We start from the raw sequence: 15,000 nt of genomic DNA on the forward strand, positions 1-15,000 counted from the left end.
GCTGAATAAAGTAATGCTGACCAAATGATCAATGTTATCATTATTATCGTGGTATGGTTGAATATGCTTATACACACACTTAAATTTGATTAACCAAGTTGTATTTTTGTAACAACAAAAATAAATACCATAGATACAATATACTTTATTGAAAAAGGAAATATGAATTTATAATATTATTGTAATATTTTTCAGTGGGAGTAACACACACATATATTTTTGCATTAAAGGAGCAATATTATTTTTATTTGTGTGTTTACAAATGTTTATCTTTAATTCTAAATTGTTGTTTCACTTTCGGTTCATGTGACATCCTTTCCTGTTGACGTCCATCTGTCTCAACTTGTCGAATTTATCGATCACTTTTGCAAAAACAGCACATCCTTTATGTTTAGTGTGTGTTGTGTTTGTGGGTTTGTTTATGTGTTTAGATCGGATGCTAAGTTTAAGTAAAATTGGGCTTCACGGTGGCAGAGGGGTTAGTGCGTCTGCCTCACAATAAGAAGTTCCTGCAGTCCTGGGTTCAAATCCAGGCTTGGGATCTTTCTGTGTGGAGTTTGCATGTTCTCCCCGTGTATGTGTGGGTTCCCTCCGGGTACTCCGGCTTCCTCCCACCTCCAAAGACATGCACCTGGGGATAGGTTGATTGGCAACACTAAATTGGCCCTAGTGTGTGAATGTGAGTGTGAATGTTGTCTGTCCATCTGTGTTGGCCCTGCGATGAGGTGGCGACTTGTCCAGGGTGTACCCCGCCTTCCGCCCGATTGTAGCTGAGATAGGCGCCAGGACCCCCCGCGACCCCAAAAGGGAAAAAGCGGTAGAAAATGGATGGATGGATGGATGAGTTGAGGATCAGCAGTCTAAAACCAAAGTGTCTCTTTAAGAGAGGCGTGTACAGTTAGCCCAGCTGATCGGCGTTAGGACTGTTAAATGGCGTAGCAGATCATTCAGTCCGTACTCACGCTCAACCCGGTGTGCAGCCACTTGGTAAGTTCCCGTTTGCCTTGCTTTATGTTGTTCGCTGTCACCATGCTTATCTGTATGTTTTTCTGTCTGCTGCTTTTTAAACTCCGCTATAGCGCTCTTGTAGATCCGGGCGCTTAGATGAATGTTTGTTTATCGCGGCACCTGTCTTAGTGCAGGTATCGCTACTTCCTGGTTTGCCGTGGGGCATTTTGGGAGTTGTAGTGATTTACCAAATGCACTTTACAGAGGCTTGTAAATGGTTAATATCATGTTGGATAGATGAAACGTGCTCATGAAATATATAACCTTATTTGAATGTTATTGTTTATGATCAACATGAGTTCATAAATGGTTGATATTTATTATAGATATTTATTATTATTATCCATCCATCCATTTTCTACCGCTTATTCCCTTTTGGCATCGCGGGGGGCACTGGCGCCTATCTCAGCTACAATCGGGCGGAAGGCGGGGTACACCCTGGACAAGTCGCCACCTCATCGCAGGGCCAACACAGATAGACAAACAACATTCACACTCACATTCACACACTAGGGCCAATTTAGTGTTGCCAATCAACCTATCCCCAGGTGCATGTCTTTGGAAGTGGGAGGAAGCCGGAGTACCCGGAGGGAACCCACGCATTCACGGGGAGAACATGCAAACTCCACACAGAAAGATCCCGAGCCTGGATTTGAACCCAGGACTGCAGGAACTTCGTATTGTGAGGCAGACGCACTAACCCCTCTGCCACTGTGAAGCCCTATTATTATTATTATTATTATTATTATTATTATTATTATTATTATTATTATTATTATTATTATTATTATTATTATTATTATTATTATTATTAAGGGCATTGATTTTGGTACGAAAATTATGCACTGCATTCCTCCTTTTAGATTCATTACCTAACTAACTGATTGACCAAAACTAACTAACCAACTAAGAACCAGCCACCAAATAATAACAACTACTGGTGCTGTTCTCCTGCTTGGAAAATAAACAAACGAAAAAATATACAAACTGGAAATCTTGAGTAATAATCTGTACACACTTGGTTGCCCTTTCCGTGGGGAAAACAGAACAATGTGAATACTGTATCTCACTTGTGTGGACAGTGATGTGTTTCTACACGTTTGGATTGGGGAATGATGTGTCATAATGGGGAAAGACGTTAATGTCTGTTGTTTACATGTTAGCATTTAAGCTAGCTTGCAAGCTAGCACCAATTAGTCCGTATTGAAGAGCAGTTTTTTAATAATTTTAGTGTAATAGTATGTCCCAAAAATGTTAAAGCGGTTTATGTGTAGTACAAACGACCGCAGACCAAGCACTTTAAAAACACAAACGTCAATATGAACGTAATCGCCGCGGCGCCGCCTCTCTTCACAAAGAGTCAAGGACACTTGATAAAGGACAAGATGCTTCATCCCCTTCTTTCCATTCCGCTACAACACACGCGTGCAGCTGCTGAAACCGACGAAAAGTGTGAATGCTTTTCAAGAGTGCACATGGCGATGTATCCACGCTGGAAAACTTACCAAATTTATTTTCATTAATTGCCGGTTAATTTACTTATTGAATATTGGCTTACGCCGATCTGTGGATATTTAGGGCATTGAAACTGTTGAAATTTGTAAGATTTCATGACCTATGGAAAATCAGGAGCAGGAGAAAAAAGATTTTATTTGAAATGTAACCTTCCTCTGATTATAATGCCCACAGCTATCAAGGCAGAAAGGACATGTCAAAACAAGCATGGAAAACAAACAATGTAAACAAAATAGTTAAATCACATTGAGTATTTAACAATAAAATCTTAAAATGAAGGTGCAAAAATAAGGAATTAGTACGAAATTCTTCATAAAGTGTGAGAAAATAGTGCAAAGGGTGAAAATGTGAACAGAAAAGCCTGACAAGAATTATTTTCTGCAGGTTTAGTGGCAGGAAGTTACAGCTGTGCTCTAAAGGGTGAGCGCGGCTAAGCTGGTGTGGTATTACTGGTCTTGGTGGGGACGAGCGCCTTGCATCATTTACAGACCACATAGGACCATGAAAAAGTGTCGGCTTACAGTCCAGAATTTACAATATATGTTAACAAGTGTGATGTTTTAGACTGCAAAATTGTTCAGTTATTACGTAAGTCTACCTGGTGTGCTATAATGTGCTTAGCTGTTGTGTAGCTTCTCGCTCCAAGTAGCCTGTAGCCTAGCATGTTTACCTCTTGAAAATTACTTTAGTAAAAATGAAAAAATGGGGTGCTTTTTGGAGAACATTTAGTTGTTAAGTGGCTGTCTAGCTTTGCACAAGTAAAGATGCTGCAAGATTGCTGGTATCGCACATATCACACGCAAGTAAACATGCTGCAGGACTGCTTTTATCGCAAATGATATCATACGCAAGGAAATGCGCTGCATGACTGCTTGTATCGCACATGATATCACGCGCAAGTAAACACGCTGCATGACTGCTTGTATTTCACATGATATGCGCAAGTAAACAGGCTGCGGGACTGCTTGTATCGCACATGATATCACACACAAGTAAACACGCTGCAGGACTGCTTGTATCGCACATGATATCACACAGAAAGAAACACACTGCAGGAATGCTTAAAACGCAGATGAAATCACACACAAGAAAACACGCTGCAGGACCACTTGTATCGCACATTTGATCATAATCACATTGCTTTTGCTGATGTTGGATCGATATCAATAAAGAATTAGGACACTCCTAGTCCTAACGTTTGATGATTTGGTGTGACTGACATAAGCTGCGATATCGTATCAGTCGCACACCAAATTGCAAAGACACTCATCCAAAGAGGTTCATTAAGTCTTTTAAAAATTATGCGTTTTTGTTATTCATATAGCCAGCCTGTGTGTTTATTTCCGTACCTGAAGGTTTCTCTGAGGAAGGCAACAGTTGTGGCCGAAACACAGGTCTGGTCTAAAAATAACAAAATTGCAAAGACACATTTCTTAGCCCAGGTAATGATACAACTCTGCTGCTTTGTGGAACTACATCAAACTGATCACCAAACCTATTCAAATGTACTACAATAACAAGTGTTGTTTCATGATTAGATGCTGAGAATAATCTTAAATGATAAATCTTGAGAGGATATATATCCCTATTCACGGCATCCCCCTCTCTCGATGCAGCCTTCGCCCCTAAAAATGAGTGAATGCTTGAAAAAGCGCGACAAAGTGCTAATTGGCTGAAGGTGCGCACGCTGGCTGTTTACCTTGCAGTCACACTCATTTGCTCCTTTTTCTTTTGTCGGTCTTATGATATTGTAAAACTAAAATCTTTACAAATTGATCTTGTGTGTTGCGAGGGTATTGGAAATGTAATTTAAAAGTAATTTTGGGTGATTTTGGGTTGCCAAACCATGGGGTAATATATGGAAAAATATTGTTTTCTTCTAAATTTTGGTAGGTGCGGCTTACATACCACACTTTAAATTCCGAAAATACGGTATATTTACAGAAAAACCTCTGCGTTTTTATTTGTAATGAGTATCAATATTTCAGTCTTTTCTCATTATACCTTTTTGCTCTATTTGAATTTGTTTTTGTTCATTCATTTAATTTCTTTAGTGTTCCATAAAAAAGAGGTGCGTTTCAGGCCACACGTTGCCTTCCTGCTGAAAGACGTAAAGCAGTGGTGTTCAAAGTGTTGCCAAACGACAGAAGAGTGTCTCGAAGATGTGTTTTCTTAGGACTCATGGACGTGATAAATGTTGGCTTGCACACTTCCGGAGCTTTTCTGCATGCTGTGGTAACACACACTCCCTGGGCTTTTGGTGGCGGATCGACACTCTCACATGCAATATTATTGTGATAATTGAATTAGCGCATAAAGGTAAGACGCAAAATATTTCTCTCTTTCACTTTTAATATGTACCTCGACTTGCTCAATATAGCTACAAAGTTCATAATTTCTGCTACGTCTTGTTCTCTGACGATGGTATATTGTGAAGCGGAGTTACCTCACACCTACCATTAGTTATTTATAAGCAAGGGCTTATACACGGTGAATCGACGCGCCTCACCAAGAAAAATGTGCTGAATAGTATTTCATACTGAAAAAAGCAGCTATCAATGTGTTTTTTTCATATTGGTATCTATGTGTTGATACTTTACTACAGTAACTGCTAGTATTTGTGGGGATCCTAAGATATAATTAGGGATGTATATCGTTAAGATTTATCGGTTCAATACCCTTATCGATATATTCCTTATAGACACCAATGTTTATCTGTGCTATATGTAATATGTGGAAATTAAGATGTGAAAAATATGGCATGCATTAGCAGAGCACACACCTCTTACATGATATATCAAAACAAATATATCATACAAATCAATACAATTAAATAGCATGTGAAATGGGTGTGCATTTTGTAAAAATAGGAATTGTTATTTGTGTTGCACACAGACGGACCGATCTATGTGTGTGTGCATTATATAAATAAAAAAGACTCGGTTGATAAAATGCGGTCGTGACTCGGCGTGAGTAAAGTGAGTTCACTTTAATCCGACAGAGCGTGCGTGACTTTGAGGAACTTTTGAGGAGTAAATATTCTTGTGTTACCAACTTTTGTGTGGTGTCACACATGACCCTAGATATAAGTGGGTCATATGTGTCCATATTCAGCTAAATGCTGCAGTAATAATCCAAAACAATATAGTTGCACAAAAAAAAATCTACGATAATTTTAAAAAATCCATAAGAAATATATATAAGTAAATAAAAAATGAAAATAAATGTTTTCAATATACATTTTTTTTTTTTTAAAAACACGTTTTTTAGGCAATCTTAATACAACCAGAATGAGATTTTCCAACATAAAATAAGTTTAATTACAATATATAACACATTGCGAGAATCTGTGTATATTTAGAATGAATTGAGAATCTTGTTGAATGGAGAATCGAAACCCCAGGAATTGGAATCGGATCGAATCGTTAGGTGACCAAAATTTTCACACCATTACAAAACAAAGTGTTCACTTGAAAATAAATGGATGAGTCCAACACATCATGACAGGTTTACTGTGAGTCCCTGCCCGTATGCTCGTGAGCCAGACTGGATATTTTTGTAAATTTTCCACACTACACAAGAATATGTAACACCACTGCAGCAGCTTCGGACACAACAAACGTGAGTGTACCTTTTGCTCGGTCTCCAGAAAGCGGGTCAGGTCCTCAGTGTCCAGGTGGTCCTTGTGGTTGCTGTATGTAAGCATGAGCAGGTACAGGTCTCTGCGAGTGGACATCATCTTGTAGAAGGAGCAGAACTCTTCAAAGCCCAGCGTTCCTTGCTTGTCATCCGTGTCTGCTTCCTGCAGACACAGGAAGTCACAAAAGAGTCAACTTTGTACGCAGAGTCCATGTTTGCTTTTGCTTTTGTGTGTATGTGTTGCACATTCTTACAAACTCCAAGCTAAAAAACAAACTCAAATGATCTAACAATTACAGATCGAAATACATATTTTTTCATACAAACCGATGGTTGGTCGATCAACTTATCCCTAATGACAATGGCTACGAAATGACAAGAGATACGGAGCAAAAATAATGTTAAAAATAGTCTAGTATCAGCCAAAGGAGCCAGTAGCTAGACAACAGCTAAGCACACAATAGCCCACAAGTTAAACAAACATAAAAATAAATGAACATTTATCAATGTAAACATGTATCAAATAATTAAAGTTGCATATTACTTACACATACAAAGTCTCCGAGGCAGAAGCGTATTAGAAAGTGTCTAGTAACAAACGTGTTCGTAAATAACGGTGTCTTTTCATTCATCTGTCTGTTAATACAATAGAGTGAACATTGGTATATTTCAGACATTGTTGTGTGGTAATCTGATTTGTTATCAATAAATATCAATTACAAAATAAATATACACACTCACATATATGCATATACATATATACAGTCGCGATCAAAAGTTTACACACACTTGTAAAGAACATAATGTCATGGCTGTCTTGAATATATATACACACATACATACATACATATAGATAGTACTTTATTGATTCCTTCAGGAGAGTTCCCTCAGGAATATTACAACTTTGCCCAATGACTTGATACTTGTGTGTCTTACATAAATTTCAGGACCGCCTTTCAGAATAAATATTATGAGTGAGAACACATCTTGCGTGGCTAGCAAAGTAGCGGAGGCACAGCTGGAAAACCAGGGCTCTGGACAGCAAACATCAATCCAACCTTACGCTTTCCAATTAATTATGTATGAAGCGAGCACTTAACTTGTTAGCGTGCTCGCGCTCGGTGTTCTCGGTCAACAGCTATTATAGATTATTTCATTAGCAAGAATTGCTGCGGCTTCCACTCGCAACACAGCTTTTGCTTGGTGACATCCACCAGACTGCGATCAATCATCCAGCAAAGCCTCTTTGAGGAAGCCGAGTGCTTCCGTTAAGAATATAGAAACACCGCAGGCCAAAGTCTTCACCAACTTCTGTGAAACTCACCGACCAAAACCGCCAGAATGACGCCTTGTGTCTAAATAATGAATTGAACATGAAAGTTGCATTTGTCTGGCTGTAACAAAGTCCGGATTAAATCACCGCGGTCCCATTATTTTATGATTTATACGACGCTAGCTCTCTACAGCTTCCCACTGGGATATTTCTAAAGTGCCTGTCATCCCTTCCTTTAGACAAATGTTGCTAATTATTTAACCATGTTTGGTGTGAACATATTTCACAAGGACACATTCAATAGAGCTTTTGTCTTGGTTTTTTCCATTATTTCAAAATTAAAGTGATTTCTAATTGCTGATTAGGGACTCAAAGATGCCTGTATTATTATTATTCTAATCACGGTTTTGCAATTATCAACAACACTGCTCATAAATAAATGTATAAAGGCTACGCTCAACCAGAAGGGTAAGATGTCCAATTCTGATTTTTTTTTTTGTCAAATCCGATCTTTTTATGTTGTGATTGACGTTACAAAAAATGCGCCGTCTAATGTGAATGCAAACTGACCCACTTGCAGACATGGCGTCACACGTGCTGCAGTGTAAACTGAAGTAAACATGGCTCCAATTTCATACTGCAAAACGTTGGCTGCTCGCCAAGATTTAGCCTTTTTTTCTAGAAACTTCCTGAGTTATAAGAGCTATTTAGTTATTTTTAGTCACTAACTTTACACCAAAATCTTAATTTTAGCATCACAAATCATATTGTGTCTATTCCAGTTAAAAATGTAAAAAAAAAAAAAAAAAAAAGTATTCAAATAAGATATTTTGGTTTTCCCCACATAGAAAATCTTGGTTAAAATTCTGAAACATCCAGAGGATGCTTTAAGATTGCAAATTGTTTACAAAATGAAATAAAATACTCTAAATTACGGACTATAAGCTGCTCCATTTATCCAACTCTTTCAGCCCTGCTGCTTATAAAATTATGCAGTCAGTTTATGGATTTTTCCTTGCTAACGGCCATACTTTTTTGTGTTCAATAGTTTTCCTAAAGCACATACAGAAAGATCAAAATGGTGTGTTATTGTGCTATGGCACCATCTTTTTTGACCAAATCGCCCACTGCAGGTGTTTTAATGCCTCAAACCAGAAGTAAAACTGTTCACAGTGTTTCTGCTTGAAAGGATTCTTCATTTGTCACAATGAGCAATGTTTTTAATTTTACAATATAACTAAAACAATTATTTCTTAACAAACCGTCCCAAGTGTGATGTCTGTAGGAGTGTTTTCATGCAACCGCAATGTAATGAAGCTAGTGTCGTTAGCATTAGCTAATGTGCAAACATATTATGAGTGTCTATGTTAGTACTATTAACTTCCAATGGCATTCCTTTTGTATTGTTTCAGTTTCCCAAATTCCTCAGTAAATTAACCAAAACGTCACCGTGGAGTTATTGAGTCTGTTTAGCTGATTGGAGAGCAAGCTTCTACAGCTAGTGGGTCTCTGACAATGACTTCAGTTTTTTTTAATCATCTGTTTTGCTGCCCTGTTACAGTCACCGTTTGGAAACAATTAAGGTGTGTAAATAAACATTGACAAAATATTTCAATTTAAATTAATAATTTCACAACGTGTATATATCTGTGGTTTATAGTCAGCCAATATACGAAAAACAATTATTTTTCCTTCTAATGTTGTGGCTGCGGCTTATATAGGAGGGCAGGAAAATACGGTAAATTTAACAAGAGTGTGTGATTTTCTTTCGATAGCTGCAGAGTTGTTTTCTTTGACGTCTTGTTCAGGTGGGTGGGTGGGGAATTGTTTTTTTGATGTAGACTGAAGTGAGCGGATTTCCTCAGCAGTTATCTCCTTCAAAATGGGGAAAGGATCAAATTCACAGGTGCCTCACGGTGATTAGGTTAAGCCAAGAAACGAGTTGACAGATTGTCAACACACAAATCTTCATCAATAGGAACAGATTGGTCTCTTATGCTTTCCACCTTGCACTACACAAGAAACCGTCTGGATCACGACAGCACCATATGGGTGTCCGTCACCAGGACACTGGACCTCTTCCAGTAAACAGACCAGCTGCCAATGTTCTAATCCCTGTGATGAGTGGAGTTAATGACCAAGTCGTTCCTCTGTACTACTGCGGGTGTTTGCCATCAATCAGAGTATCTGGGGTGCTGATTCACAAATACTGTAGACACTACTTAATCAAGTGGCGTGCTCAATCTACTCCCTGTTGTTTTTGTTGCTGGCAGAAAAACTGCTGTGTCCTTGTGCATCAGAACCTTATTTCCTGCCGTGATACCAACACGTTTTGGAGTTTGACCAACATCTTGGTACAAATACGCTTTAAATCAGGGGTGTCCTGACTTTTTGACACTGAGGGCTACACACTGAAAAATGACCCAAAAGTCATTCAAGTGTTAAAAAGTTAAATTTTTGGGAAAATAATATTTTGTTAACACTTAAGTATGGGGAACATATTCACCATTAGTTAGTAGATTACTGTACAGATACACATATTGCACTTTTGCATATGCATCCATATTTATGGATGTATGTTATATTGTCTTTATAGTCCAGCGCGTTCATCCGTTTTTGGGGGAAATTAAGGGGATTATTATGATGTGTTCAAGAGTTTTATGGCCTGAGGGAATAAGCTGTTACAGAACCTGGAAGTTCTGCTACGGTGGCTGCAAAACCTCTTTCTAGAGTCCAGCAGTGAAAACAGTCCTTGGTGGGTGTGGGGTCTCTACAGATTTACTTGTATGGATTCTTCCTTCATCACTCCAAGCAACGTTTGGAAGATTTACAATATAACTAAAACAGTTCATACTTACTAAACCGTCCCATGTGTGATGTCTGTAGTAGTGTTTTCTTGCATATTTGTACGTGCTATTGTCATGTAATGATGCTAGCATCGTAAGCATTAGCTAATATGCTAACAGGTTTACGAGTGTCTGTGTCAGTGTTATTAAACTTACAATGGTATTATTTTTGTATTGTTTCAGTTTCGTACATTTATTGAGTCTGTTTAGCTGATTGCAGAGCTAGGTTGGGCCGCTAGTGAGTCCATGACGATGACTTCTGTTTTGTTTGATCAGCCGTTTTATTTTCGTGTTACAGACTCTGTTTGGAAACATTTCGGGTATATAAATAAATATTTACAGAACCTGTCTCTGTAAATAACTCATTTCCCAAAATATATATCTGCAGCTTTATTTTAATGTTGGTCATTACGGTGGTACTCGAAGAGCCACATTTTTTTTCTAACTTGGGGACAAAACTTTGAGAACTACTTCCGCTCTGTCGATTACAGTTTTTTTTTTTTAGAATATTTTTTTCAGCAATGACTGTTTTAAAGAACGAAAAAAACAGCCTGCATAGCAGCTTTGTGTTATTAGTCATATTGCAGCATGCTTTTTCTTTTTCTTTGTAAAAGTATTTTTAAAATGGGCTATTAAAAATATTGGACTTGGGCCACATTTTGGACACCTGTGGTATACTCCAATAAAAGAAGATATGAATGCTTGTCCAGGCATATTAAATTTAAAGTTAAAGCACCAATGATTGTCACACACACTAGGTGTGGTGAAATGTGTCCTCTGCATTTGACCCGTTCCCTTATTCACCCTCTAGGAGGTGAGGGGAGCAGTGGGCAGCAGCGGTGGCCGTGTCCGTGAATAATTTTTGGTGATTCAACCCCCAATTCCAACCATTAATGCTGATTGCCAAGCAGGGAGGTAATGGGTCCCATTTTTATAGTCTTTGGTATGACTCGGCCGGGATTTGAACTCACAACCTACCGATCTCAGGGCGGACACTCTAACCACAAGGCCACTAAGTAGGCTGCAAGGGGATGTCGCTGGCATTTTGCATGCCGTACTTTGGACTAGATACAAATGATGGACAAAATAATGTACGAGGACAGTAAAAGAGGGCAAAAAGAAAGGTAAAAAGTAGACGGAAAATGTACCATAATATATAAAAATATACAATACAACCCAGGGTTTTCTGCAGCGTTTTGATGTTAAGGCGGCCGCCTAAACTAACATCTTGCTCTCAGATGACCACTTTCAACAATGTGGAATCATATTTTGCCCATTTGTTTTAATATTCTCATTGTGTGACAAAAATATTTGCGTTGGAATCAGAAGTCAAGATGGCAAGCATATATTAAAGTTCTGCTGTTTTAGATGTATTTAAAAAGGGTTGTATTAAAAATGCTTTGAGTAGTTTCTTGTAATAAATAATATTGAGTTACGTAAAACTGCAGCTGCATTAAACGTTGTTTTTCTGTCAAAATTAAAATACCTCAAAGTGCTCTATTGACATACATTGACGTTGTTGAGGGCCATTTGACATGTTGTAAATAACAGGTCACCATCTTACACCTGTGCTAATGTGGGTTTATTCCAAATAATCTACTCATGATTATTGAATGTCCTTTTGTAAATATCCTTATATAAATGATTTTTTTTTTCACTAGGCAAAACTCAACAGCCACGAGCACGACAGACTAAACAAAAACTTCCAATCGAGACAAAGTTGCTGAATGCAGTGGAAGAAGACGTCCAGATAAAGAAGAGACACATTTTCTGGGGGAATCACTGATAACCTATATGTAAAATATACAATATGTAACAAATCACAATTACAATTTAAAGTGTACAGTATATACAACAGCTGCAGCAAAAAAAAAGAGCAGTACGAAAATATAAGAATAGATCGAATAAAGGATAGTACAACAGAAAATATACGTACCTTGAACATCTGTTTGACCTTCTGCCGAGGTAGATTGACGTTGAGTTTATGTAGGAGCTGCAAGACCTCACTGATGCTCAAGCTTCCATCTCCATTCTTATCTGCCTCTGTGAAAGTCTGTTTTAGCCATGTGAGATCCAAAGCAGTTAAGGAAAGTTGGCATAATCGTAAACATACTTAGACGTTTATCAACAGAGGAGTAATTTTTGTCTACGACTATTGCTGTTTTGAGCTGTGTGCGCCAAAGGATATTGGTCTCGGGTACGCTGCCTCTTGGCCAGGCTGTCCTCGTCACTGATGCCCGCCATCAGGTATTTGAGGCCTGTAATCCAGGTCCGGGCTTCTTCCCCGGTCCCAGACACAAGGTCCAGGGACTCCATGTGCTCCCCGTAGTACAAACTAAAGCAACAGTTTGGGTCAAAGCTGCCCTCCGCGTAACGCTGGAAGATCTCAGACTGCTTACCCTCCGACACTTCTCGGATGGAATCTATAGAGACTGTGTTGAGAAAACAGAGAGCGTCAATGGAACTTTGCTAAGTGGCGTAGTGGTTAGAGTGTCCGCCCTGAGAACGGTAGTGTGGAGAGGCGGAGCCGACGGTCCGACAGACAGGCAGTGCACGCTGGAGCCCGGCCCAAGATGGCGGCGAGGAAGCGGCGACGGCGAGCGAGTGGCGAGCCGGGGCGCACAGGGAGCGAAGCCTCAATCAAGATCAGGTGCGTATATCACGCACCTGGGGACAATCATGCAATCCTCTAGCACTGGTTAAAAGGGCGGCAACCGTGAACGTCGGGAAGAGAGGCGAAGAGACTGGAAGAAGCAGGAGTGCAGCTGACGCAGAGCGAGAGAAGAGGAGAGCTGAAGACAGATGACGAGCGAGCAGAAAAGAGGAGCGGAAAAGCGACCTGGACTGAGGTGTTTATTGAAAAATAAACCAAGTCAAACTGCTAGAAGTCATGTCCTTCCTTGGTGGTCCTGGGAACCCGCAAGACGACGGCTTGAGACCGTCACATGTTGGTTGTGAGTTCAAACCCCGGTTGAGTCATACCACAGACTATAAAAATGGGACCCATTGCCTCCCTGCTTGGCATTAAGCATAAAGGGATGGAATTGGGGGTTAAATCACCAAATATGATTCCCGGGCACGGCCACCGCTGCTGCCCACTGCTCCCCTCACATCCCAGGGGGTGATCAAGGGTGATGGGTCAAATGCATAGAATAATTTTGCCACACCTAGTGTGTGTGACAATCATTGGTACTTTAACTTTAATAAGCCAAATCAATAATCACTCAACAATAAAATGAAGGCATATCATTTGTCACATTATTGGCCAATGAAACAGAATTCGCTGATAAACGCAGAAAATATTCGAGAAATTGACATGAATGTAAATGAAATATTTTCTGGGGGAAAATAATGTCGATAGGAAATTACGAAGCTAAAGCCAGCAAGAACAATCCATTCACCCGCAAAACATCTCATCTGCTTGTGTTGTTGTGAACAACATCAAGGATGTAACATTAATGTACAAACAGTGGTTTGTACATTGTTTAATTAAAGGCTCGCTCTTTTTTTTTTTTTTTTACAGCCTCAAATTATCTCCTTACTCGCCAAGCTGAGAGCAACTGCACAGCGCACTTCCTCCCTTCACAATAATAGTGCGGTGCGCCACATTCAGTCTCAACTGCGCTGCCAATGTGCCAAAAAATGGTTTCAAAAAAGTACCTTACACAAACATAAAGTATTGTAAGCACTAAAATACTGGTCAGCATTGTCCAAAGTTGTGTTGCACCAATAAATGTGAAAACTTTTGCAAACAGCATGCACTCTATGATGGTAAAACAAGTGTAAAAAGTTAAAAACAAAATTAAAACGGAAAAACAACTTTTTTTTATATATTGTTATTTGTAATTATTCTTATTTTTTTACTTGTTTGCTACTAATTTATATTGCTTTTTAAAACTAGATTTCAGGTTTAGTTTTTGTGAACAATAAGTTAAAGTTAAAGTACCAATGATTTTCACACACACACACTAGGTGTGGTGAAATGTGTCTGCATTTGACCTCCTGGGAAGTGAGGGGAGCAGTGGACAGCAGAATCATTTATGGTGATTTAACCCCCAATTCCAACCCTTGATGCTGAGTGCCAAGCAGGGAGGCAATGGGTCCCATTTTTTATAGTCTTTGGTATGACTTGGCCGGGGTTGGAACTCCCAACCTACTGATCTCAGGGCGGACACTCTAACCGTCCAGCCCTACTTCCATTGAGTGCTTTCAAGCAAAAGTAAAAGTGGTGTTTCAATCACTCATTTTTCAACGTATATATCTGTGGCTTATAGTCCAGTGTGGCTAGCGTACAGAAAAATATATTTTTCTTTAAAATCTAGTGCAGGGGCGCTCACACTTTTTCTGCAGGTGAGCTACTTTTCAATTGACCAAGTCAAGGGGATCTACCTCATTCCTATTTATAATTTATATTTATTTATTTATGAAAGAAACATTTTTGTTAACAAGTTAATGGTGTTTAATGATAACACAAGCATGTTTCACACACATAGATTCCTTTCTTTCATGAAGACAAGAATATATGTTGGTGTATTTGATTCTGATGACTTGCATTCATTGGAATTAGACAGTGCTGCTGATAACGTCCGCATTTTCAAATGGAGGAAAAAAAAAGTCCTCCTTTCTGTCCAATACCACATGAAAGTGGTATTGGACATCTCATTCGTCCAACTTGCAAACTCGTTTTTAAACACTTTGTTATGAGAGTAGCATATGTGT

General features: G+C 39.0%; 1 protein-coding gene across 8 annotated transcripts in view; it reads right to left on the minus strand.

Annotated features, from left to right (window-relative positions):
- Positions 1 to 15,000, minus strand: part of plch2a (phospholipase C, eta 2a) — a 181,352-nt gene that overhangs the window by 91,194 nt on the left and 75,158 nt on the right. For 6 of the 8 annotated variants that reach the window (XM_061903124.1, XM_061903123.1, XM_061903122.1 and 3 more), the window contains exons 3-5: positions 12,468 to 12,713; positions 12,218 to 12,345; positions 6,155 to 6,325 (exon numbers count right to left, since the gene is read on the minus strand). In XM_061903124.1, the coding sequence (XP_061759108.1) occupies positions 6,155 to 6,325; positions 12,218 to 12,345; positions 12,468 to 12,713 (545 nt within the window). The remainder of the gene's footprint in view (positions 1 to 6,154; positions 6,326 to 12,217; positions 12,346 to 12,467; positions 12,714 to 15,000) is intronic. The other 2 variants (XM_061903126.1, XM_061903127.1) reach the window with 1 other exon arrangement.

Source organism: Nerophis ophidion, linkage group LG06, assembly GCF_033978795.1.
Source record: "Nerophis ophidion isolate RoL-2023_Sa linkage group LG06, RoL_Noph_v1.0, whole genome shotgun sequence".
Lineage (NCBI taxonomy): Eukaryota > Metazoa > Chordata > Actinopteri > Syngnathiformes > Syngnathidae > Nerophis > Nerophis ophidion.